The 22877-nt window shown below is 43.8% G+C and overlaps 2 protein-coding genes across 3 annotated transcripts in view; one reads left to right on the plus strand and one right to left on the minus strand.

Moving 5' to 3' along the window:
* LOC114896280 (solute carrier family 22 member 1) overlaps positions 1-9885 on the plus strand; it is a 32653-nt gene extending 22768 nt beyond the window's left edge. Inside the window, exons 9-11 of one of the 2 annotated variants that reach the window (XM_029224245.1) lie at positions 5684-5796; positions 6971-7070; positions 9589-9786. In XM_029224245.1, the coding sequence (XP_029080078.1) occupies positions 5684-5796; positions 6971-7070; positions 9589-9697 (322 nt within the window). In that variant the 3' untranslated portion in view covers positions 9698-9786. Of the gene's footprint in view, positions 1-5683; positions 5797-6970; positions 7071-9588 lie in introns of both variants that reach the window. The other variant, XM_029224246.1, reaches the window with a different exon arrangement.
* Positions 485-2990, minus strand: LOC114896283 (60S ribosomal protein L36a-like). The gene has a single exon (XM_029224247.1). It carries the CDS (start codon positions 2001-2003, stop codon positions 1515-1517), a length of 489 nt encoding a protein of 162 aa, XP_029080080.1. The 5' UTR covers positions 2004-2990; the 3' UTR covers positions 485-1514.
* Positions 9886-22877: the final 12992 nt, after the last annotated feature.

Below are 22877 nucleotides of genomic sequence, written 5' to 3' on the forward strand. Positions count from 1 at the left end.
CTTCCTTCCTTCCTTCCTTCCTTCCTTCCTTCCTTCCTTCCTTCCTTTCCCCCTTTATTCCTTCCTTTCTCTCTCTCTCTTTCTTTCATTGAAGTATATTTACAATGTTGTGTTAATTTCTGCTGTACAGCAAAGTGATTCAGTTATGCATAATATATATATTCTTTTTCACATTCTTCTCCATTATGGTTTATCACAGGATACTGAATATAGCTCCCTGTGCTCTACAGTAGGACCTTGCTGTTTATCCATTCTATATACAATAGTTTGCATCTGCTAATCCCAAACTCCCAGTCTATCCTTCCCCCACCCCCTCACCCTCTTGGCAACCAAGAACCCGCTTCTTTCTGACCTTGAAGCTGATGTTTTTCCCATGATGACTCTGTAAACATAGCAACAGGCCTAGATGACTCATTGTTTAAAGTCAGGTTTGTTGAAGTAGAATTTTCTTAGAGCAAAATTCCCCCTAAAAGGTACAGTTTGATTAGTGTTGATTATACTCGTTTCACCACCATCACAGTCAAAGTAATACAGAGACATTTCCATCACCTCCAAATGCTTCCTCATATCCCTTTGTGGGCCATCTTCTCCCCTCCCACCTCCAGTACCTGGCAACCACTGGTCTGATTTCTCTCCCTGTGGTTTTGCCTTTTCCGGAATGTTACATAAATGAAATAACATAGCGTGTAGCCTATCGTGTTTGGCTTCTTTCACTTGGCATCACAGGACCCATCCACGCTGTGGCGTGTATCAGTGCTTCGTTCCTTCTTATTGCTGAGTAGTGTCCCGTGTGTGGAAGATGTGCCACGACGTGTCTGTCCGTTTCCCAGCTCATGGAGGTTTGGGCTCTTTCCAGATTGGGGTAATTACGATACAGCTGCCAATAAGAATTCACATACAGGTCTTTGAGTGGACATATGTCTTCATTTCTCTTAGGTAAAAACTTAGGAGTGAATAATTACGTGGGGCTGAGTGAACTGATGAGGGTGATTATAAGTTTTGTGACTTTCTGTTTGAATAAAAAAAAAATCCCACAAGGACTCAGAGGCAAAAAATATACAAATCAATTTTCATTGCAAAGTAAAAGAGCGGTTACAGTGGAGGATTCCTGGACTGAATGTCAATGTTATGACGTAGTATGAGTGTGTTTCGTGTTTGGTAATCGCAATCGTTGTTGCTTTGTGGGTCACGTGGTGGATGTGAGTTTAAAGTCATGAGAAACCGTCCGAATGTTTTTCAAAGTGGCCGCACCATTTTCTGTTCCACCAGCTGCGCGTGAGAGAGCTGGTCGTTCTACACCCTCACCAGTCCTTGGTGTTGCCAGCTTTTAAAAAAACAAATAATTCTTGGAAATGGTGGTATTATTGTGACTTCTTTTTTTCCCCGAGGAGAATTTTATTGATGGCACTAGTTTATTTCCCTTCCAAAATAAATAACTAAATAAACAATTGAGACTAAACGAAGTAAACAATCTCAAATTTTTATTGTCTTCATAACAAAACAAAACATGAAGCTCAGAACTGGATCACTTGGCCCTTTCTCTTCTTATCTCCTCCCAGCTCAAAATGCCTGCATCTCTTAATAGCCAGCATCCTCTTAGATCTGCAGTTCCGCTCAACACGTTCAAGCCTCAGCACAATGTTCTTTGTAGTTTTAGCCTTTTTCCGGAAAATCGACTTAGTCGGCCCACCATAGCCACTCTGCTTCCTGTCATACCGCCGCTTTCCCTGGGCATAGAGAGAATCCTTGCCCTTCTTGTACTGTGTCACTTTGTGGGGTTGGTGCTTGCCACACTTCTTACAGAAAGTCCGGCGGGTTTTAGGAATGTCCACCGTTGCGGAGCACAGGCTCCGGACGCGCAGGCTCAGCGGCCATGGCTCACGGGCCCAGCCGCTCCGCGGCATGTGGGATCCTCCCGGACCGGGGCATGAACCCGCGTCCCCTGCATCGGCAGGCGGACTCTCAACCACTGCGCCACCAGGGAAGCCCCAAATGAAGAGCATTTTTATTGTAAAAGTAATTAACCACTTTATTTAAAGCTTTAATTCTGACCTTTGTTAGAATTTGGCAGATTTCCTTAAACTCGTTTTTCCTCTATATAAATTGTTTCTTCTCCCCATGTCATCAGACCAGTGAAGCCTAAGAAATATTCCAGCTCCCCATATCCCCCTCTTACAGCGGGACAGCTCTCAGAACCCCTCCCTACGCCAGAAGACACAAGGGTGACTCTGATTCACTCTTTCCTCTCTCCTGCCCATCCCTTCGTTAAAAGGCCCTCTCTCATATTCTCATCTGGAAAAGGTTGCTTGGAATGAGTACAAAGGGACGAAGACAAATGAAAGAGAAAAACCTACATCTGGCAGTTCTGAGCCGAGTCTAAAATAGCTGGGCCAAACAATTCCATTGTCATGGCCACTGGACCCAGGGGACTGACTCAGAATGTAAACTACCGAAGGTTCTGAGTGCCTGGCGCTGGGTGGAAGAAGGCCAAGTGACATGTCCTCAAGGAGCCCTTGACTGTTTGTGCAGGGAGTCAGTTTGATGAGGATCCTCAGTAATTAGGAAGCGAGGCCAGGTGTTCAGAAATAACTTAAACTTGGTCCACACACACCACACACAAAAGTAAGGCAGTCATGAAAGTTGTGATATTTTCAATCAATTGAATCAAATTGAAATTGGAAAAAAGGGATTATTAATTTACAAACAGTTCAAGTGCAAACAGTTTCTAGTTAAACCATTTTGACCCTGCTTCTTATTCATGGGAGGCTTTAGAGTTGAACGGCATCCTCCTTCTAACTGTCTGCAACATATACTGTCAAGAACATTCTTTTGGCATCAGTATTGAAAATCATCCTCCTGCTTTTACCTCATCACTATATTATGAGCTCCTTGAAAGCAGGAACTACATGTCATACCTCTCTGTACCTCCTGACACTGTTCTATAGCTATACTAACCAGTCACCTGGTGCTTGTAGAATGAACGAATGAAGTATCACAGATGTATGAGCTTTAAAGAAGGGGCCTAGTTCTTCACTTCGTCTAGCGTCTGTGTGCTTATCAAATTTTTCTCTCTTTTTAAGACTTATTTTTTAAAATTGTAAAAAAAAATAATGGTGTCTTTTTTTCCTCCTCTTGGAAATCACACTAATGCTATTAGAAGAATGAGAAACAGAAGGAAAAAAATGCAAATGCCATTTTTGAAACTAGGATGACCCTGAAAGACAATAGTGAACAAGAAGGGCTGCCTAATGCAGTGAGTCTAAGAGGGTCTGGAAGACTCCAGGGAAGCTCACTGTGACAGCAAATTTGAGACAAGGCCAGTGGTTTTTCAAAGTAGGAAGTGTACATTGAAGGGTCTAACCCACAAACCCTTGTTGCAATAACAGGGAGGATGCAGGGCTGGGGGCATATGCCTCCTCCCCTGGGTGTTGTGTGGCTGGAGATGAGCCAGGGAGGGCAAGGCTGTGGGAGAACATTCAGGAACTTTTGAGGGAGCAGTGTGCTGTGAGGTGGGGTGGAAGAGAGAGACCCTGAAGGGTGAGAAGTCCTGTACTGTCAGCCCCTGTAGACTGTCTAATCACAGACAACCCTGGTCAGAAAGAAAACTTCTAGTAGCCTAGAACGTGCCCCTCCCCACAAATCCTTCTAAAATAGCTGATACAGAAAGAAATCATAGTATTGAAAGAAGAAGAATAAATTAAAAAGTAACTTGCCCAGGAGCTATACAAATATATCATGAGATGAAAGGCGGAAAGGGAGAGGAAAAGCAAATGGCAAATGAAGAAAATGCACAGGGAAAAATATTGTCAGAAAGCAAATAAAAAGTGTGGCCAAATATACTACAGCTAAATGCAAAATATTAATGAATCAATCATCTCTATAAAGTAAGAGTGTAGGGCTTCCCTGGTGGCGCAGTGACTGAGAGTCCGCCTGCCGATGCAGGGGACGCGGGTTCGTGCCCCGGTCTGGGAAGATCGCTCATGCCGCGGAGCGGCTGGGCCCGTGAGCCATGGCCGCTGAGCCTGCGCGTCCGGAGCCTGTGCCCCGCAATGGGAGAGGCCACGACAGGGAGAGGCCACAACATTGAGAGGCCAGCGTACCGCAAAAAAAAAAAAAAAAAAAAAGTGTAAAGCAGAGATGCAAGTTCTTGGGAGACTATGTGATAAGACAATAGATGAAGTCGACTCAGGCTGAAAAAAAACAAAAAGAAAAATTAAAATATTTGACAAATGAAAACTACTTTGAAAGCATTACAAAGGAGAACTGATATAGTAAAGGCAAGACAGGCCTAAGAATTGCAAATAAGATTGAAATAAGCAGAATTTAAAAGGCTTAGAGATCATGTTTAAACATATGTTCCCCAGAAGATAATTGAAATAATGAAACAAAAGAACTTCAAGAAAAAAAAAAAAACTTGAAGAAAATGTCTGAAAATAAAAGAATGCTTGGATTTATAATTTGAAGTGGCATATGCCGTGTAACAGAACAAACCCAGAACACACACACACAACATCAAGAAAGGCACATCACAAAAACCTTAAAAAGCAGTCAGAGAAAAAAGACATCAGAAAAAGGAACAAAGATGATAAGGACAGTAGATTTCTCATTGGAAACAATGCAAACAAGAAGGTGGTAGAACAACATCTTTGATGTACTGAAAGAAAAACTGTCAACCTAGAATTCTTGACTCATCAAAAAATAAACTTTCAAAAAATGGATGGAAAATAAAACCTTTTTCAGATATATAAAAGCTGAACAAATTCGTCACAAGCAGACCTGTACTACAAGAAATGTAAAAGTCTTTCAGAGATAAGGAAAATGATATCAGGTTGGCAAAAAAAAGACCCAGCTGTATGCTGTCTACAAGAAACTAACTTTAAATTTAAGGGCAGAGATAGTTTAAAAGTAGAAGTATGGAAAAAGATATTCCATGTGAACACTAATAAAAAGAAAGCCAGAGTGGCTATATTCCTATAAGACAGAGTAGATTTCAGAGCAAAGACTATTGTCAGGGATGAAGAGGGAGGTCATTTCAAGTAGACAGTTTCCTTACATTTCCCCTCTGGCTTTCTTTGTCCTCCATTTCTTAATATCCTCTCTTTATCCTTCCCTGTCCCTCTATGTGAAAGAAAGAACTCTAATGACACCAACCAATTCTCCAATCTCCAAACAATTCTTACAATCCAATTCTGACATTAACTACCTGGAATTAGTGCAGACTTCACAGGTTAAGGCTTCGTCCCACATGACTGCCCTTACTTTAGATGCTAGTTGCAAGCCCCGCATTGTACACCTACACTTCTGACCACCGGCTATAAATCAGATTCCCATGAGCCCCTCCCTGAGTTCAGTAATTTACTGTAATGGCTCACAGAACTCAGGGAAGCACTTACATTTACTGGTTTATTATAAAGGATAGAAGCAGCCAGATGAAGAGGTACACAGGGCAAGGTCTGGAAGGGTCCTGAGCACAGGTGCTTCTATCCCTGTGGAGTTGGGGTGTGCCACCCTCTTGGCACATTATGTAGGTGTGATTGATTAAATCATCAGTGATTAACTCCATCTCCAGCCCCTCTCCCCTCCCTGGAGGTTCGGGAATGGTGTGTTTGCTTTAAAACAAGTTTACCATTTGGAAAATTGATTCACAGAGATGTCATCTTTTTTGTTTTCTGTATTTTATCAGGAACCTTGGAGTGATGGTGTGTTCCTCCCTGTGTGACTTGGGTGGGGTCATCACCCCCTTCCTGGTCTTCAGGCTGATGGAGGTTTGGCAAGGCTTACCACTCGTTTTGTTTGGTAAGACTTCGTGAAACATTTATCATTCCTTGTTTCCAGCTCAGTGTGAATACTCGAGAACTATTTGATGAGCAAATGGTACCCCCCAGCGAGTGTACAGAAGGGAAGGATGGCGCCTGCTCTTTCACTGGCTCCTGGTTCACTCTGTCTTGCCTCACGGGGAAGATAAGATGCTGTTCCTAGAAGGTGGGGGCCAGAGGTTTATGTCCTACGGCTCTGGAGTCCAATAATTCATTCTATGGAATAGAATCAGAGAGAATATTTGACATAGCCTCCTGGTTTCTTACGAATTTGACTCCCAATTTTTGTGTATTTAGCATGTAATTGCTAGAGGTTTGAAGATGCTAGATTATCATCCCTCTTCTGCTTCCAGATCTTAACAATTGACAGCAGACACAGGGGGACAAATGGGAATCAAAGTTTAGTATCAGCTTTGTTACTGATTATATTGGGTTAGAGAAGGAGGAGGGGACTCTCCCACCTCTTCCCAAACCTACCACTCGGTGGAGGGCAAAACAGCTGCCCATGTAGAGAGTTGCCATGCCTGGGCCCAGGCGAACCCACGAGGGGCGACGGGGAGTGATGAGTAACAAGAGAGGCCCACACTGCCCACATACATATCACCTAGGCTCCATATCAAATGTATATATGGTAACATACCATTTATATATAGTAACTGTAATATAATGTTATAGTTTATATATAATGTATGTTATAAAGTATTATATAATTATATATTACAACAAATTATTGTATATAATATATATTATAGTTATTGAATATAAATGATAATATATAAATTATGGTTAGTATATACAAATACTATATTATATTATGTTCAATTAATACAGTATTTTGTATATATAGTAACTAGTCAAAATTGAGTCCCATATTGTTTTTGAAGTATCTGAATCAATAAATCCCCCTAATACTTAAACATCAGTTACTGTGGAAATATATACTTATGTGGAAGTAAAACAAAGACAATATTCCCTTTTCTTACTCTGCCATTTCCCCAGTTATTCTATTGCTTTAATTTTCTAGATGTTCCCAACTTTTTAAAAGTGACCCTCACACGCGTGTTACCTAGGCATCTCTTTAGTTAGCTGTCATCATATGTAAATGGTATTGACCACGCTCTAATGGCTCCATGTGAAATCTGTCTCATCTGAAGCGGCTTTGGGGCTAGTTGCTGGGGGAATGACGCTGCTTCTTCCGGAGACCAAGGGGGTCGCTTTGCCAGAGACCATCAAGGACGCGGAGAACCTGCGGAGGTGAGCCCTGGGTGCTGGGGCAGACAGTCATCTGGTCTAAACTGTGAGATAGAATGATTTGTCTGTGATGCTGGCCACATGGAGCACCAAGGTCCCCAGGTCACCCCCCGAGTTAACAGCTCTGGGTTGGAAGCTATTTTTAAATCAATCTTCTGTCTTTTTAGCAATTGTTGGTTCAGATTCCTTAGTGACTTTCTTCACAAAGAAGAATGACTTAAAACTTTCATTCCTATGATGGGGACAAGTGCTCAATGGAGTCCCAGGTCCTACCCTTAAAGCCATAAAAAAGGAAAGGAAGGGGCTTCCCTGGTGGTGCAGTGGTTGAGAGTCCGCCTGCCGATGCATGGGACACGGGTTCGTGCCCCGGTCCGGGAAGATCCCACATGCTGGGGAGTGGCTGGGCCCGTGAGCCATGGCCGCTGAGCCTGTGCATCCAGAGCCTGTTGCTCCGCAGCGGGAGAGGCCACAGCAGTGAGAGGCCCGCGTACCGCAAAAAAAAAAAAAAAAGGAAAGGAAGAAAGACAAAGCATTTGATGATGTGGTCGTTACAGGCTCGGCTCTCTGGATCCCACAGTAAGGACACACGTGTCCCTGGGAAGTAGAGAATAGACTCCGTGGACTCATTAAGGCCTGGGTTCAGTCCAGGGGTGGTCGCCAACTTGGCCAAGTGACTTTGGGAATGTCATGGAACCCTATAACCTTCATTTCCTCACCTGAAGAATAGCCACGATAATACTTGAGAGGGTTGCTGTGAAAGTTCAATGAGATAAAGTAGGTGATAGCGACAAATCCATTGCCTGGCACATAGTAGGTATTCAATAAATCTTAGATTCTCTCCATTATTCTTGCATACGGTGTGATTTCCTCAGTGACCCTCAAACTTAGTATGCAGAAGAATGCAGACTCCTGGGCCTTCTAGGTTTCTGACTTGGTAAATGAATGGGGGAACCCGGAAACCTGAACTTTTAATGACAGTCGATACTTGTTCAGGCCCTCTGTGCTCCTCGCTTTGAGGAAATCTGCATTTCTCAGTGCTGATAAGGGACAGACACTCTATTTTAACTGTAAACACATCTTGTAATTGCTGGCAATAAGCTTCTTTTTGGTCCCAAGTCGTAGACATATATAGCTAAGGTTGACTCTCTGATTTTAAAATGTTTCATTATAATTTGTTAATAGGCACTTTGTCATATTTTAAGATGTTGTGTTTATCCCTTCACTCCATCTTCATAGCCATTCCTGGCCTGCCAGGTGAGGCCAGGGGCCTCTGCTCTGAGCCCAACACCTCCCTGTTCACCCTGTGTTCTTGATAATGCCCTGCACAAAGTATAATCATCACTTATTTCATTATCTGCTTTCTCTGCTATCCTAATTCCATAAATAGTGGCCACAGTCTATTGCCGGAGAGATCATTTCAATGACACCTTCTTCCCTACTTTCCAGGAGACAAGGCCAGGGAATGGGAGTAGTGGTAGCTCTAGCTAACAGAGGGCTCATGGTACATCAGCTTCACTGAGTTTCAGGTGCCTTCTCACTCCATCCTCCCAAAACATGACGAGGCAGCTCCTGTCATTAGCATACCCATTCTACAGATGAAAGAAATAATGACAGATACCCTCAAAGTCCCCAGCTTCAAAATGGAATGTTGACTGTCAGGTGATGGAGTGAGGCAGCAACACAACAGGTGCTCTATGTGAAGGGTTGGCAAACTCTTCCTGTTAAAGGGCCAGGGAGTAAATATTTCTGGCTTCGGGGACATTGTCTCTGTTGCTAAGTTCTGCCCTTTCAGCACGGAAGCAGCCACAGACAGTACACAAACGAATGGGTTTGTGAGTTCCAGCACAACTTTATTTATGGATGTTGAAATTTAGATTTCATCTAATTTCCAAGTGTCAAGAAATAATATTTTATTTTTGATTTTCGAAAACTATTTAAAAATGTAAGAAACTGTTCTTAGCACACAGGCCATAGCAAAACAGGCAGAGAACCAGAACTGGTCACTGGCTGTCTCTGCTGACCCTTGTCTTCTTTGTCACCTGCTGTTCTTGTTCTCACCTCTTCTTTTGAGACTTATTCCTGGGTACAACTTTGCAACAGTTTCTTAATCAAGCCATTATGTATTTTATTGAATTAATTAATTTTAATTAATTAATTTATTTATTTTTGGCTGCACTAGGTCTTTGTTGCTGGGCACAGGCTTTCTCTAGTCGCGGTGAGCGGGGGCTACTCTTCGTTGTGGTGCATGGGCTTCTCATTGCGGTGGCTTCTCTTGCTGTGGAGCACGGGCTCTAGGCGCACGGGCTTCAGTAGTTGTGGCACGTGGGCTCAGTAGTTGTGGTACGCAGGCTCAGTAGTTGTGGCGCACAGGCTTTGTTGCTCTGCGGCATGTGGAATCTTCCCAGACCAGGGCTCAAACCCGTGTCCCCTGCACTGGCAGGCGAGTTCTTAACCACTGCACCACCAAGAAAGTCCCCCATTATGTGTTTTAACTTAGATTTTAAATTTTTGATTGCTACAGGAAAGCAAAGCCCAAAGAAAACAAGATTTACCTTCAGGTCCAAACATCAGAATTCAACTCGCAGGCACCCGAGAGAGATGCTCCGCTGGGGACCGGGTGGCAGAGATGAGGACAGAGTGATCATCTGAAGAATTGCTCAGAAGCCCTAAGCTTTTCCTCCTACTTGCCTGCCCCTAAGTCAATATCAGTTCTAAAGAACACTGTGCTTTGTTTTGTTTTATTTTCTTTGTTTTAAGTCTCTCAAAGCCCTGGCTGTCTTTTATCTACTTATCCTTTCCAGTGAAAGCTGTTGGTGGTTACCAGGTACTTAATTATCTAAATTATTTGGAAGGTCCAATAGAATTTAAATACTGTTATAAAAGAGACCTCCGTAACTGGTTTCCTAGAATAAGTATTGTTTTATTCACTCTCTGAAAGAAAATGTCTTTGTATTTGTAGGTGCCTGTGTTGGCAAAAGTATTTCAACATGTAGATTTCTTGGAGGACACTTGTTTTTTTTTTTTTGGCGGTATGCGGGCCTCTCACTGTTGTGGCCTCTCCCGTTGCGGAGCACAGGCTCCGGATGCACAGGCTCAGTGGCCATGGCTCACGGGCCCAGCCGCTCCGTGGCATGTGGGATCTTCCCGGACCGGGGCACGAACCCGTGTCCCCTGTATCGGCAGGCGGACTCTCAACCACTGCGCCACCAGGGAAGTCCGGCACTTGGTTTTTAAACATGGTGGTTCCTCCAGCAAACTCTCCCCGAGTCCCGCTTACGCATAAAACATGCTCCTCATCCAAAGACCAGAGGTACGGTGTGCTTTATTTTAGGGAAGACATTTCTGCCACTTACATTCTAAGAATACTTTATTCTATTTCACTCTTGCTTTTAGTTCTCGTTGGAGATACTAGAAGGTGAACTCATGCCAACTATGGAATATCACAGTAAATATAGCAAAGAGAGGAGTTCAGTTTACTGTGGGTTAGTAGCAACTGGTTCAAGGTCTGGTTCAAGAAGTGATTTCATTCCTGGAGTACACAAAAACTTCACTTAAATTTCTTTAAGTGTGAGACAAACCACAAAGACAACATACTGGGCACCCTTCGGAGTACACTGGGGGAAAAGAGATTCTAATGTGAATTGGTGGCATGATCAAAGACCTGTGGTCGGGCTTCCCTGGTGGCACAGTGGTTGAGAGTCCGCCTGCCGATGCAGGGGACGCGGGTACGTGCCCCAGTCCGGGAGGATCCCATGTGCCGCGGAGCGGCTGGACCCATGAGCCATGGCCTCTGGGCCTGCGTGTCCGGAGCCTGTGCTCCGCAACGGGAGAGGCTACAACAGTGAGAGGACCGCGTACCGCCAAAAAAAAAAAAAAATGTTCCTCCCCTTTCCAGGCCAGATTTCAGGCCCTTCATCCTCCAGCTCTCTGACTTCTTCTCCATGTGCTGACATCCTCTCTGACTCCAAACACTGGTGCTCATAATCTACCCTCTACAATTTACCGTCCAGTCCAAAGGTCCATATGTCTCTAACTGTCCAAAGAATGTTTGGTTTTTAATCTGCTCTGCTATCGTAGCCCCAGACATTAATATTAGTAATAAAATCTAGAATAGCTCTTCATTAAAAGAAGTGCCCTTTAAACATTTGGTAGTTGACCTGCGTACGGCTAGCTTTTGTGGCCTAATCTTAGTCTCAGTCCAAATTTGAACTTGTGGCCAAGTGTCTTGGAAATACTTGTAATTTCGCTCGTGGTTGAGGCTGCCTCTGCCCTGCCTGCTGACAGAGCCAGTGGGACCATCTCATATGCACTCCAGGCGCCCATATTTTAGTCTCCCGTACACACTGGCTTGAAAGAAATTAAGATCCAGAAAGAGTTGCTGTGAGTGAAAGGCCCACGTACCGAAAAAAAAAAAAAACAGAAAGAGTTGCTGTGGCTAGGCCTATAGGGACAAGAAAAATTCAAAATTCAAAAGTGGGGGGAACGTTTTTGCCAAAGAGCAAAGACTGTCAGGGATGACTAAGGTCACGCTAAAAAGACAAAGATGCCTACATATGGAGGGCTCGTAATGGCCAAGCAGGGACAATTTCAACATCATGAAAACAGTAATTAGAGTCTATTGGAACAAGCTGAGACTATAAAAAGAGTCACAATCCGTGATAATACTTAAAAGGAGCAAATAATAGGAATTGAGCCAAGGAAAAAGCACACATGAGTTTCCAATAAAGTTTATAAGGCATTGTATTAATTGTTCAACACAACTAATATGAATATGCTACTCACAGTTAGATTAATGCCAAGGTTAACGATCATAAATCAGAAACAGATGTAGAAGGAAAGAAAACATGCTAAAAATATATAATGTCTATGGTTTGATCATTTTAAATTAAAATATGTGGGCCATCCAGAATTAAACTGACCTGGAAACCAAGGTCAAATCTTCCAGGGACTCATTCCAAGTTGAGAACGATAGGTTAGGAGTAGAGCATGTAGACTTGCTTGGTCCACATGGGAAAAGATGACCCGAGCAGGATGGAGGGCTGGCAGATGGAGAGGGGCTACAGAGGTCCGTGGGCATTGCCCCAACCATGACTCACGATGCCAACAGGTAGCTGCTGTTGCGGGCCTGGCTGCCCAACAAGCCAGTTGTGTGTTGGGCAGAAACAGTCATGGAATTATCACCTTCAAAGATTAAAAAAATAATAATAATATTTCAAAGTGATACAATTTCTTAATTCATCCTGAAAAAATGGAAATTATGAGACTGTTCCTTCCTACCTTATCTATCACACTCTAATAGTAATTAGAGTCAAACCTTCAAGTGGCACTATAAATCCCAGGCCAGCACCCTGAAAAATTCTGAAATCTTTGCAGACATGGGCTCTCCCCACTTCCTCCTGCTCTTGTGGACATGATCAGGGAGGGTGAAGACAGCGAAGGGGCCATGGCCCAGCGAGACCTGGTGAAGCCCACCTTCACGGGATTGCGTCGCATCCCACGGAGGAGCAAGTCCAAACTGTTGCCTTGATGATTGAATTGGAAGAGAACAATCAGACATGTGCACTTAAAACAATATGTATTCTTCTCCTTTATTTCAGAAAATATGAGGGACTCACTTGATGATAATCCGCTAACAATTAGCCGGAAGGCTAATAGGGGAGGGGCAGAATAAGGTAAAAAAACCCATGACTAAAATAGATGACTAATAAGGACCTGCTGTATAGCACAGGGAACTCTACTCAATACTCTGTAATGACCTATATGGGGAAAGAATCTAAAAAAGAGTGGATATATGTATATGTATAACTGATTCACTTTGCTGTACACCTGAAACTAATACAACATTTTAAATCAACTATACTCCAATAAAAATTAAACACAGAAAAAAAAGAAAAACCTATGACCCAATTCAAGGGCATGGAAAAATATTGTCCAGGGATTTGGGAAATAAAACTGATGACCCACTGTCATTTGAAATTGGGAGATTCTCGAAGATTTTTCTTTTTCCAGTACGGTCCCTGTGGACCAGCTGCTCCTGACATGGTTGTGATTGTTCAAAGCTGGAGACACAACCCACTGCATCTGACCACTGGAGTTCCAGGTTCCAAACCAAAGGCTGCCCTCTAACAAGAAAGGTGGAGTTCCATCTCATCCCAAAGGCTCATGGAAGACATACAAGTGGCCCTTGAAATCTTGTTCTGTGCTGGCTTTGCTCTAAAGGACAGTTGTGCAATGTTGGACCACCACTGTCTGTGGGAAAAGGCTGGGTAATTCTAACATTTGGTGCAGGAATCCTGGTTAATTCAGTCAAAGTAGCATAGTTTCTGGCAATGCATGTGTGAGAGCCACTGCACAGAAGGATGCAGAGGTGCTAATTAATTGTAAGTTAAAGAAAAATGACATACTTGGTAAAGACAAAAAAAATCAACACCGAAGAAATACAGTGAATGAATTAATGACCCTAGGTAAAAATGCTCTTACCTAGGAATTGGATCATTACCCAATAATCATTATTGTCAGGCTGCACAAATGCACCTCTCTCACCCATATCCCCAGACTTTTATTTTGTCTTGGATAAATAAAGGCCAAGATCAAGGCACACTACGCCTCAAGAAGTGTCTTAACTGCTTCCATCAATTGATCAATCCATCAATCCAACCATCCACCATTAATTCACTTAGCAGTCATTAACAAACCATCTATTATGTGCCAGACAGTTTAGGTACTGGGGATCCAGTTAGAGAAGAAGAAAGACAAAATCTCTTGCTCTTATAGAACTTAAGTGCTAGTTGGGGGAGACAAACTAAACCAATAAACAAATGATTTAAGTAATTTTCAAAGGAAGTAAAGTCACACAGGACAACCGGATGCAGCAAGACTTGAATGTAACCTCCCCACCCCCCGGGCTAATTTAGTTTAAGTAATTCTGTAAAAAATGTTTTCCTCTTTTCTCAGATAGAGAATATGTATACATTTATACCTTGGTTCCTGAAAAGTGTATATCCCTTCTCTCTTCTGAGGAAGGATTAAAAATACATGTAAATCGTTTTATTTGATGTTCTGCCCCCTGGTTGTAACACCCCTTCCTAAATCTATTTAGACAGAGAATTGTGTCTTAGTTTACTATTCTTGTCCAGTAAGATTTGTTAACATTAAAACTCTGGGAGGCTGTGAGTGAATTTCTTTATGAAGCTACAAATTCTGCCTTCTTAACTTTCAATTGCTGGAGTGGGATGGCCCCCAGTTCCCAAATTTCAGCTCTAGGCAGTGGGCACACTATTTTATTTGTCTGCTGCTATTTGTCAACAGCTCCCACTGTTGTCGTAATTTTGTAATTTTGTTGTTGTAATTTTGGGAGCAGGGCCTCCCATCTGCTCTTGTAATTTTCCAATTCCCATGCAGAAGGCTGAAAGCAACTCAAGTAATATTGAGATACTGTTTAGGTGTCACATTTAATCAGAAAAAATGGGTGGGTGGAATCCTTTAACCAACATCAGACTTTTAAAAAAATTAATTTATTTATTTACTTATTTTTGGCTGCGTTGGGTCTTCGTTGCTGCGCGCGGGCTTTCTCCAGTTGTGGTGAGCAGGGGCTGCTCTCTGTTGTGGTGCGTGGGCTTCTCATTGCGGTGGCTTCTCTTGTTGCAGAGCACGGGCTCTAGGCCCAGGGGCTCAGTAGTTGTGGTGCATGGGCTTGGTTGCTCTGTGACATGTGGGATCTTTCCAGACCAGGGCTCGAACCCATGTCCCCTGCATTGGCAGGCAGATTCTTAACCACTGTGCCACCAGGGAAATCCCCAACATCAGACTCTTGATGCCAGGACATTTCCATCTCATTGTGAGCCAAAGAATCAAAGTGCAGCCTGGCTGGAGATGGGGGGCAAACCCATTTTGCAGCGAATTTAAACTGTTCTAATATCCACTTGTCTGTACCCCCAAACTTTGAAGAGTGACCCACACATTCTGCTTGTGTGACTATGGTGGTGACATTTCCATTTAATAACAAGAAACACACTCCAGGAAACTACCTTAGTTATTAATTCTAGGGGAAAGAAAAGGAGATTTCATATTCAAAAAAGAAATGAGCAGAGAAAACATAACCAAACATTAGAAAGATTTAGGAGTTCAAGCCAAAGTGACAAACACAAAAAGTGAGCTATCAGCGAATGTTTCCTTTTAAAAGAGTTCCCCCCACAAAAAGGAGAAAATTCAAGAAAATCCCTAATTCATGTCCTCTCCCGGTTTCTAGAAGATAATGAAGTCATGAAGAGGGAAAAGAAATTTTATTTTTTCTTTTTTTTTTTGCGGTACGCGGGCCTCTCACCGTTGTGGCCTCTCCCGTTGCGGACCACAGGCTCCGGACGCGCAGGCTCAGCGGCCATGGCTCACGGGCCCAGCCGCTCCGCGGCATGTGGGATCTTCCCGGACCGGGGCACGAACCCGTGTCCCCTGCATCGGCAGGCGGACTCTCAACCACCGTGCCACCCGGGAAGACCCAGGAATTTTTAATAGATATACAGTAAGTCCTCTACGTATGAACCTTCAAGTTGCGAACTTTCAAAGATATGAACGTCGGTTCCATCAAAGTCAGGCGAGCGTGACATTGCAGCTCGCCCTCCATCTCCTATTGCTGACGATCCTTCAGCTCTACCATCTCCCACCTCCTCTCCCTCCTCCATTCAGTAACTCTTCTTGCCTGTTCACTCGATGCCAGCCCCTGGATGCCAGCTGTTGTACTGGACTACTGTCCTTTTCAAGGCACTGTGCTGTAAGATTAAAAATGTTTTCTTTATTTTTTGTGTTTGTTTTTTATGTATGTTTTTGTGAAAAGCATTATATACCCATTACAGCACAGTACTATGTAGCCGATTGTGTTAGCTGGGTACCTAGGCTAACTTTGTTGGACTTAGGAACAAATTGGACTTTGAACGCGCTCTCGGAGTGGAACTTGTTTGTATGTAGGGGACTTACTGTATTACTTTTAGAAGAAAAAAATCTGGAACACCAACAGAGGTAACAAAGAGCACACTGAATACTACAGAAAGCCAAATTAGTGAATTAGGAGATGAGCTTGAGAAATTCTGCTAGAACGAGGAGAAGTGTGGCAACGGTGAGCAAGCAACTCATGCAGCTCAATATCAAAAACAAACAACCCAATCCAAAAATGGGCAGAAGACCTAAATAGACATTTCTCCAAAGAAGATACACAGACTGCCAACAAACACATGAAAGAATGCTCAACATCATTAATCATTAGAGAAATGCAAATCAAAACTACAATGAGGTTATCACCTCACACCAGTCAGAATGGCCATCATCAAAAAGTCTACAAACAATAAATGCTGGAGAGGGTGTGGAGAAAAGGGAACCCTCCTGCACTGTTGGTGGGAATGTAAATTGATACAGCCACTATGGAGAACCGTATGGAGGTTCCTTAAAAAACTACAAATAGAACTACCATACGACCCAGCAATCCCACTACTGGGCATATACCCTGAGAAAACCATAATTCAAAAAGAGTCATGTACCAAAATGTTCATTGCAGCTCTATTTACAATAGCCAGGACATGGAAGCAACCTAAGTGTCCATCAACAAATGAATGGATAAAGAAGATGTGGCACATATATATACAATGAAATATTACTCAGCCATAAAAAGAAACGAAATTGAGTTATTTGTAGTGAGGTGGATGGACCCAGAGACTGTCATACGGAGTGAAGTAAGTCAGAAAGAGAAAAACAAATACCACGTGCTAACACATATATATGGAATCTAAGAAAACAAAAGAAAAAAAAGAAAAAGAATATGGTCAGAAGAACCTAGGGGCAAGACAGGAGTAAAGATGCAGACCTACTAGAGAATGACTTGAGGATACGGGGGGGTGGGAAGGGTAAGATGTGACAAAGTGAGAGAGTGGCATGGACATATATACACTACCAAATGTAAAACAGATAGCTAGTGGGAAGCAGCCTCATAGCACAGGGAGATCAGCTCGTTGCTTTGTGACCAGCTAGAGGGGTGGGATAGGGAGCGTGGAAGGGAGGGAGATGCAAGAGGGAAGAGATATGGGGACATATGTATATGTATAACTGATTCACTTCGTTATAAAGCAGAAACTGACACACCATTGTGAAGCAATTATACTCCAATAAAGATGTTAAAAAAAAGAAAAAGTCAAGGAAAGCAGAAACCCTCGATGCAATACACAGATGTAGAATATTCGATATGAAGTCTCCTTCTGTTTTACCCCTAAGCTTGGGGCTTCGTCTGAGTTCCACAGAAAGCAGAGGAGTGCTTTGCTCGGGAATGGAATCTGGGTGAAGCTGGCAGTGTGGGAAGAGGAAGTGGGGCAGGGAGCCCCTTCCAGATGGCAGAGATATGGTGATATCCAGAATTACTGGATCGAGACAAAAGACCTTCCAATCTAATCACACCAAAGTTACCCCACAAGCACGGAGACAATCCTGAACACCCGTAGAAGGTGGGGAATTCCAACAATGCCCTCCAATTTACATCAAATACATTCCGGTTGAATTATCTAAAAGTGGAAAATAAAACCATTTAAAATACTAGAAGATGATATAGACCAACATTTATATAATTTTGGTTTAGGCAAGACCTTCTACATATAATACCAATCAAGAAACCATAAAGGAAACCACACATAGATTTGTCCACTGAAATTTTAAAAACATTTCTATATGTGAAAAATCCCAAATAAGAAACTAAAAGGCCAACGATCAACTCCAAGACACAAATTGAGGATTCCATGCCAATCAAAGTGTTAATATTCTTAATATATGAGAGGCTCTTGCCTATTAATAAGGAAAAGTGAAAGATCCCGAAGGGAAAATGGGCAAAGGACAAAAATAGTCACGTTACAGTAAAAACAAAATTGCCAAGAAATATGAAAACATGCTCAACCTCACTGCTCAAGGAAACACAGGGAAAACAGCCATGAGGTGTGACCTTTTGCTGATCAACTTGGCAAAACTGTGTGTGTCAGTGGTGCGTGTGTGGGGGTGGGGGGTGAGAGAGAAAGAGTGAGTGAGCGAGAGAGAAACCGTGTGTGGGGATGCGGACATGGAAAAGCATACTCTCCCGGGTAGTGTTGGTGGAATTGATTTGTAACACATTCTGAAGGACAATTTGATACATGCAGCAAAAGTCTTTAAATGTACATCACATAGCTAGTAAATGGAAAACTCTCATCTCTACACTATCCCAGCTCTTCAGCACTCCTGTCTACTGCCTCAGCTTTACTGCAGTTGCAGACACAAAGTACCAGCAGTAAAGACAAGTCAAGCCTCTCTCTCTCTGGCCTTCTTCACTTCTCTCTGACACTGTCTTCCCTCTTTATCTTCTACTGTCTCTTCACCCCATCGCAAAGACTTACCTAGTTTGATCTGTTGGAGAACCCTGTTTAATTGGTTTAATGGGACTTCCTTTCCTTAGGGACACTTGACCAATCCCCCCTTCTCTCGGATGCTTTAGAAAGAATCACTCACTAGTTGAACTTGGCCACGTTCTCTGGAGCCAAATTTAAAAGGAGGGAGGGGGAATCTCTTTTTTAGAGTTTCCCTTTGTCCTCTCATTAAATTAATTACTATCCCCACTGCACTTCACATTGAATAGCGTTCTCTTGGCCCTAGAAGAGAGAAAACCGTTACGTGTTTGAGCTGAGATAATGATGTGTCAGTGTCTCACCCGGGGCAGTCAATTCCCACGTAGGAAAATTAGAGACAGCAGGGCTTGGCTTTGGAGGAGTCCCCAGAAAGCACCAGTGGCTGCTCTCCTTTGAAGACCCAGGAACAGATGTTTTCCTGGCCTCCCAACTCAGCACGGCTCAAAGAAAAAAGCAACCCACATTGTCGGCTATGGGAAAATATTTTTGTGTATTTTGTACCAACCCATGTTGATAAGGGGCCTAACAGAGCCTGTGAGAGGGGATGGAGCTTTGGGACTGTCTCCCAGTTATGTTCTGAGTGTGAGGGTCCCAGCCAGGGAACATGGGACAGGGGCACAGGATGTGGGGATGTGGCGAACGCTTCCCAGGTGGGAGCAGCCTCCCAGACAAGAATCAGCCAATATCCTAGTTATTTATGATGGTTGAGGCTCAGAGTCTAAATGGTTATTCAGAATAGGGAATTAGAAAAAGAACCACAGAATAAACCCAAAGTAAGAAAAATGAAGATAAAGATAAAAGCAGAAAGTAATGAAATACAAAACAGAGATGAAAAGAAAGAGATTGAAATCAACTATGCTTCAATACAGTTAAAAATATATTTAAAAAAATAAAGTATAGATTGACAAAAGAAGACCACAGACCCAAAATGGAGTCACTGATGCTAGGTCAGGCCACCAAACCAGAGCTTAATACCTAACTTAAGTGAAGCTTCAAACTCCCCCAGAAATACAGCCTTAACCTGTCAATCAGGGATTTTCTGGTCAGTACCGGTGAGGGAATCTGTCACATGGGCCCTCTCCATCCCCCAAAGGAAGGTGAGGTAGCCCACCTAATAAGACCCCTCTTTCACCAAAGGAAGTTGACCTAATCTGAAATAATCCTATTTTCTGTTTATGACTTCCTTGTCCTGCCTTGAGAAAGTTTCCCTTTCTGTCTCCCTTTGGAGCACCCCTCTACACGATGGATGGGACACAGCCTGATGCATGAATTGTTCAATAAAGCCAATTAGATCTTTAAAATTTACTCAGGGGAATTTTGTTTTCTAACAGGATGCATACATACGTGAGTGTGTGTGTGTGTATGCATGTGTGTGTGTGATAAACATTAAAAGCAAGGAAATGAGAGAGACAAAATCTGGAATAGTTGTTACCTTTGGTGTGATGGGGGCTGGACCACGAATGGATTCGGGAAGGAAAATTTTATCAGTGACCCATCTGTCACATATGTACTTTTCTAGGCAGCAAATACTGACTAACAAATATATATTTTTTAAACTTTATTTATTTATTTATTTAGGCTGTGTTGGGTCTTTGTTGCTGTGCGTGTGCTTTTTCTAGTTGTGGCAAGTGGGGGCTACTCTTAGTTGCGGTGTGCAGGCTTCTCATTGCGGTGGCTTCTCTTGTTGCGGAGCACAGACTCTAGGGGCACAGGCTTCAGTAGTTGTGGCTCGTGGGCTCAGTAGCTGTGGCTCGCAGGCTCTAGAGCACAGGCTCAGTAGTTGTGGCACATGGGCCTAGTTGCTCCGTGGCATGTGGGATCTTCCCAGAGCAGGGCTCGAACCTGTGTCCCCTGCATTGGCAGGCGGATTCTTAACCACTGCGCCACCAGGGAAGTCCCTAACAAATATTAAAAAAAAAATACATGCATTACAGAAAATCGAGGAAATGCCAAAATTATGAAGAAGAAAATTTATTATTATCCCTACTCTCAATCTTTTCTTTTCTTTTTTTTTCTTTTTTTTTTTTGCGGTACGTGGGCCTCTCACTGTTGTGGCCTCTCCCGTTGCGGAGCACAGGCTCTGGACGCGCAGGCTCAGCGGCCATGGCCCACGGGCCCAGCCGCTCCGCGGCATGTGGGATCCTCCCGGACCGGGGCACGAACCCGTGTCCCCTGCATCGGCAGGCAGACTCTCAACCACTGCGCCACCGGGGAAGCCTCCTACTCTCAATCTTAACGCTATTTCTCTTTGAACCATTTTTGGATCGAAGCGTTTCTAAAATGTTTTCTGTTTTTTCTTGCTTTCTGAAAGAGTACTTGAAAATACTTGAAACCGTTTTTATGATTTCTGGTTGTTTTGTGGACAAAGAGTACTGTGTGGTGCTCTAAGCTACCGACAGTCTCAGGACCTCTAGACCGGCTCCTGGACGTTTGCCCCTTTGTGAAGTGTCCCCGGGCTGCCGAGCATGTGCAGTTAGTTTCTAGTGTGTCTGTTTTCTTAGATTGTTACGGGATAAGTCACACTGCTAGACTCTTCTGAAATGCCTCCTTAGCCTCTGGCCCCATATCTAATAGCCATCCTTTTGCCTTTCTCCCTAAATCTCTCTCTCATCGGCCTCCCTCTCTCAGCCCCTGCTCGGGCCAGCACTTGGCGGCTCCATATGCCTCCTGCTGCCCATCCCAACTCTCCCTGCCCGACTCTCTGCCCACAAGGTCAAGGTCAACACCCCTGGCCACTCTGCCTGCCTGTCCACTTCCTGCACACACTGAACCTCAACCACCCAGGGTATTTTCCCCAAACTTGCTGCCATCTCCACATGGAACGCACTTTCTCCTTTGTCCGCAGATTCCTGGAACTGTAGCTAAGTGTCAGCTCCCCATTCAGGAAGCAGGCCCAGCTCTGACTTTGGGAGCACAGGCACTTCCTTCCTGTTTGTCCCCAGGCACACTCTCCACACTGTGCTATCATTACCGGGTCACTTCCTCCATCGCCCATGAAGTCAAAGCCCGCATCCATTTCGTTCATCTCATCCCGACGCCTGGGGTCATGCTGGCGCTGTTATTCAGTAGCCCGTAACTCCCAAGTAGAGAAGACCTGCACACTCGGACTGCACTGTGGTTCGTAGTCCATGGTTAGCCCTCTAGTGATGAGGGACATTCGAGGCACGGTCCTACTTACAGTACCTGTTTGTTGTGTTTGAACTGGGCCCCTGCTGGGCTATGACCTCCGGGGCTCAGTGTCTGGGTAGGCTCACTCCTACGGTTTCTGACCCCTGTAGCTCTGCCTGACATGAAAATTATCACTGAACATCTGTTTGGGGGTAAATACCTGTAACATTCCACAAGTTTTCCTGGGGATGAGAGTTGGCTTAGAAAATATGAATATTTTCTAAGCCAATATATTGTGCAAGCAAAAGATGAATATGGACCTTTTCAGAATTCTTCTTATCAAAATCTAGAGATGATAAACTTTTTTGTCATTGGCAGTAAAATCTCAAAAAGAAATGCTGGCTACAAGGAACCCTCAGGACATCTGGAGCTGGGAAGGGAGTTCTGGGCTGGGGCCAATGACTTGGAAATCCCAGCCAGCACCTGGTGTCCGGAGTCATTGCTTTTTAGGAGTTTCTGGGCACACGAGCACTGAAGTGATTGAAGGACCAATGGCACTGGGATGGAGACCACAAGTTTCTACTACACAGCCAGGCTGGTTTCCAGGATTAATGCCCTCTGCCCCCACGGGTCGCTCCCCAGGACAGCCCTAAGATTCTGGGTCATAGAGTGCCTCTCTTTCGATGAGGCACCAGAGGGGAGATTGCTTGATGTCAAAGGGCCCTGGATTGGCCAGGAAGAGTGGGTGTGGGGAGGGAAGAGAGGCGGCCCAGGGACAAGGGCACCCGGAACATGGATGCCTCAATTTTGCCAGGACCAGTCGTGATAGAGGTGGTATGTTTGTGAGATTTATGCTTGAAGAAAAGCACTCCTGGTGCAAGATGTGTTGGACTCCAGGCAGGGAAGACACAGAGCGAAGGCGCATTGATATCACACAAACCTGAAAATTACAGCAGCTGGAGAGCAATGGATGTGTACACCTCTCACTCCACATCTTCCTGCCTTAAAGAAATTGTTGCCAAAGACATCTGAAGGTGAACTTGAGCCCAAGACCCATTTGTCTGATGACAACGTAGAGTCAGACTCGTTTGGAAAAGAAGTCTTTGCCAAGTCACCTTTGATTCCAGAACTTAATGGGGGTCAGTCCAGCTCACGGCTTCAGAGTCCTTGTTAATTATGGATCTTGTACTAAAAGCTGCCAAAAGGGAAGAGGGAAGAGAGTTTTATTCTTTGGGTGCAGTTCGGGTAGTGATGTTTTATACACGTTGTCCTATTCATCGAGTCTCGCATGAGAGAA

Source organism: Monodon monoceros, unplaced genomic scaffold (assembly GCF_005190385.1).
Source record: "Monodon monoceros isolate NGI ecotype Baffin Bay Population unplaced genomic scaffold, NGI_Narwhal_1 Super_Scaffold_15, whole genome shotgun sequence".
Lineage (NCBI taxonomy): Eukaryota > Metazoa > Chordata > Mammalia > Artiodactyla > Monodontidae > Monodon > Monodon monoceros.

Excerpts from the sequence above, each read along its gene's own strand:
- LOC114896283 (XM_029224247.1), bottom strand. The coding sequence starts at position 2,003 with ATGCTCTTCATTTGGGGCTTCCCTGGTGGCGCAGTGGTTGAGAGTCCG.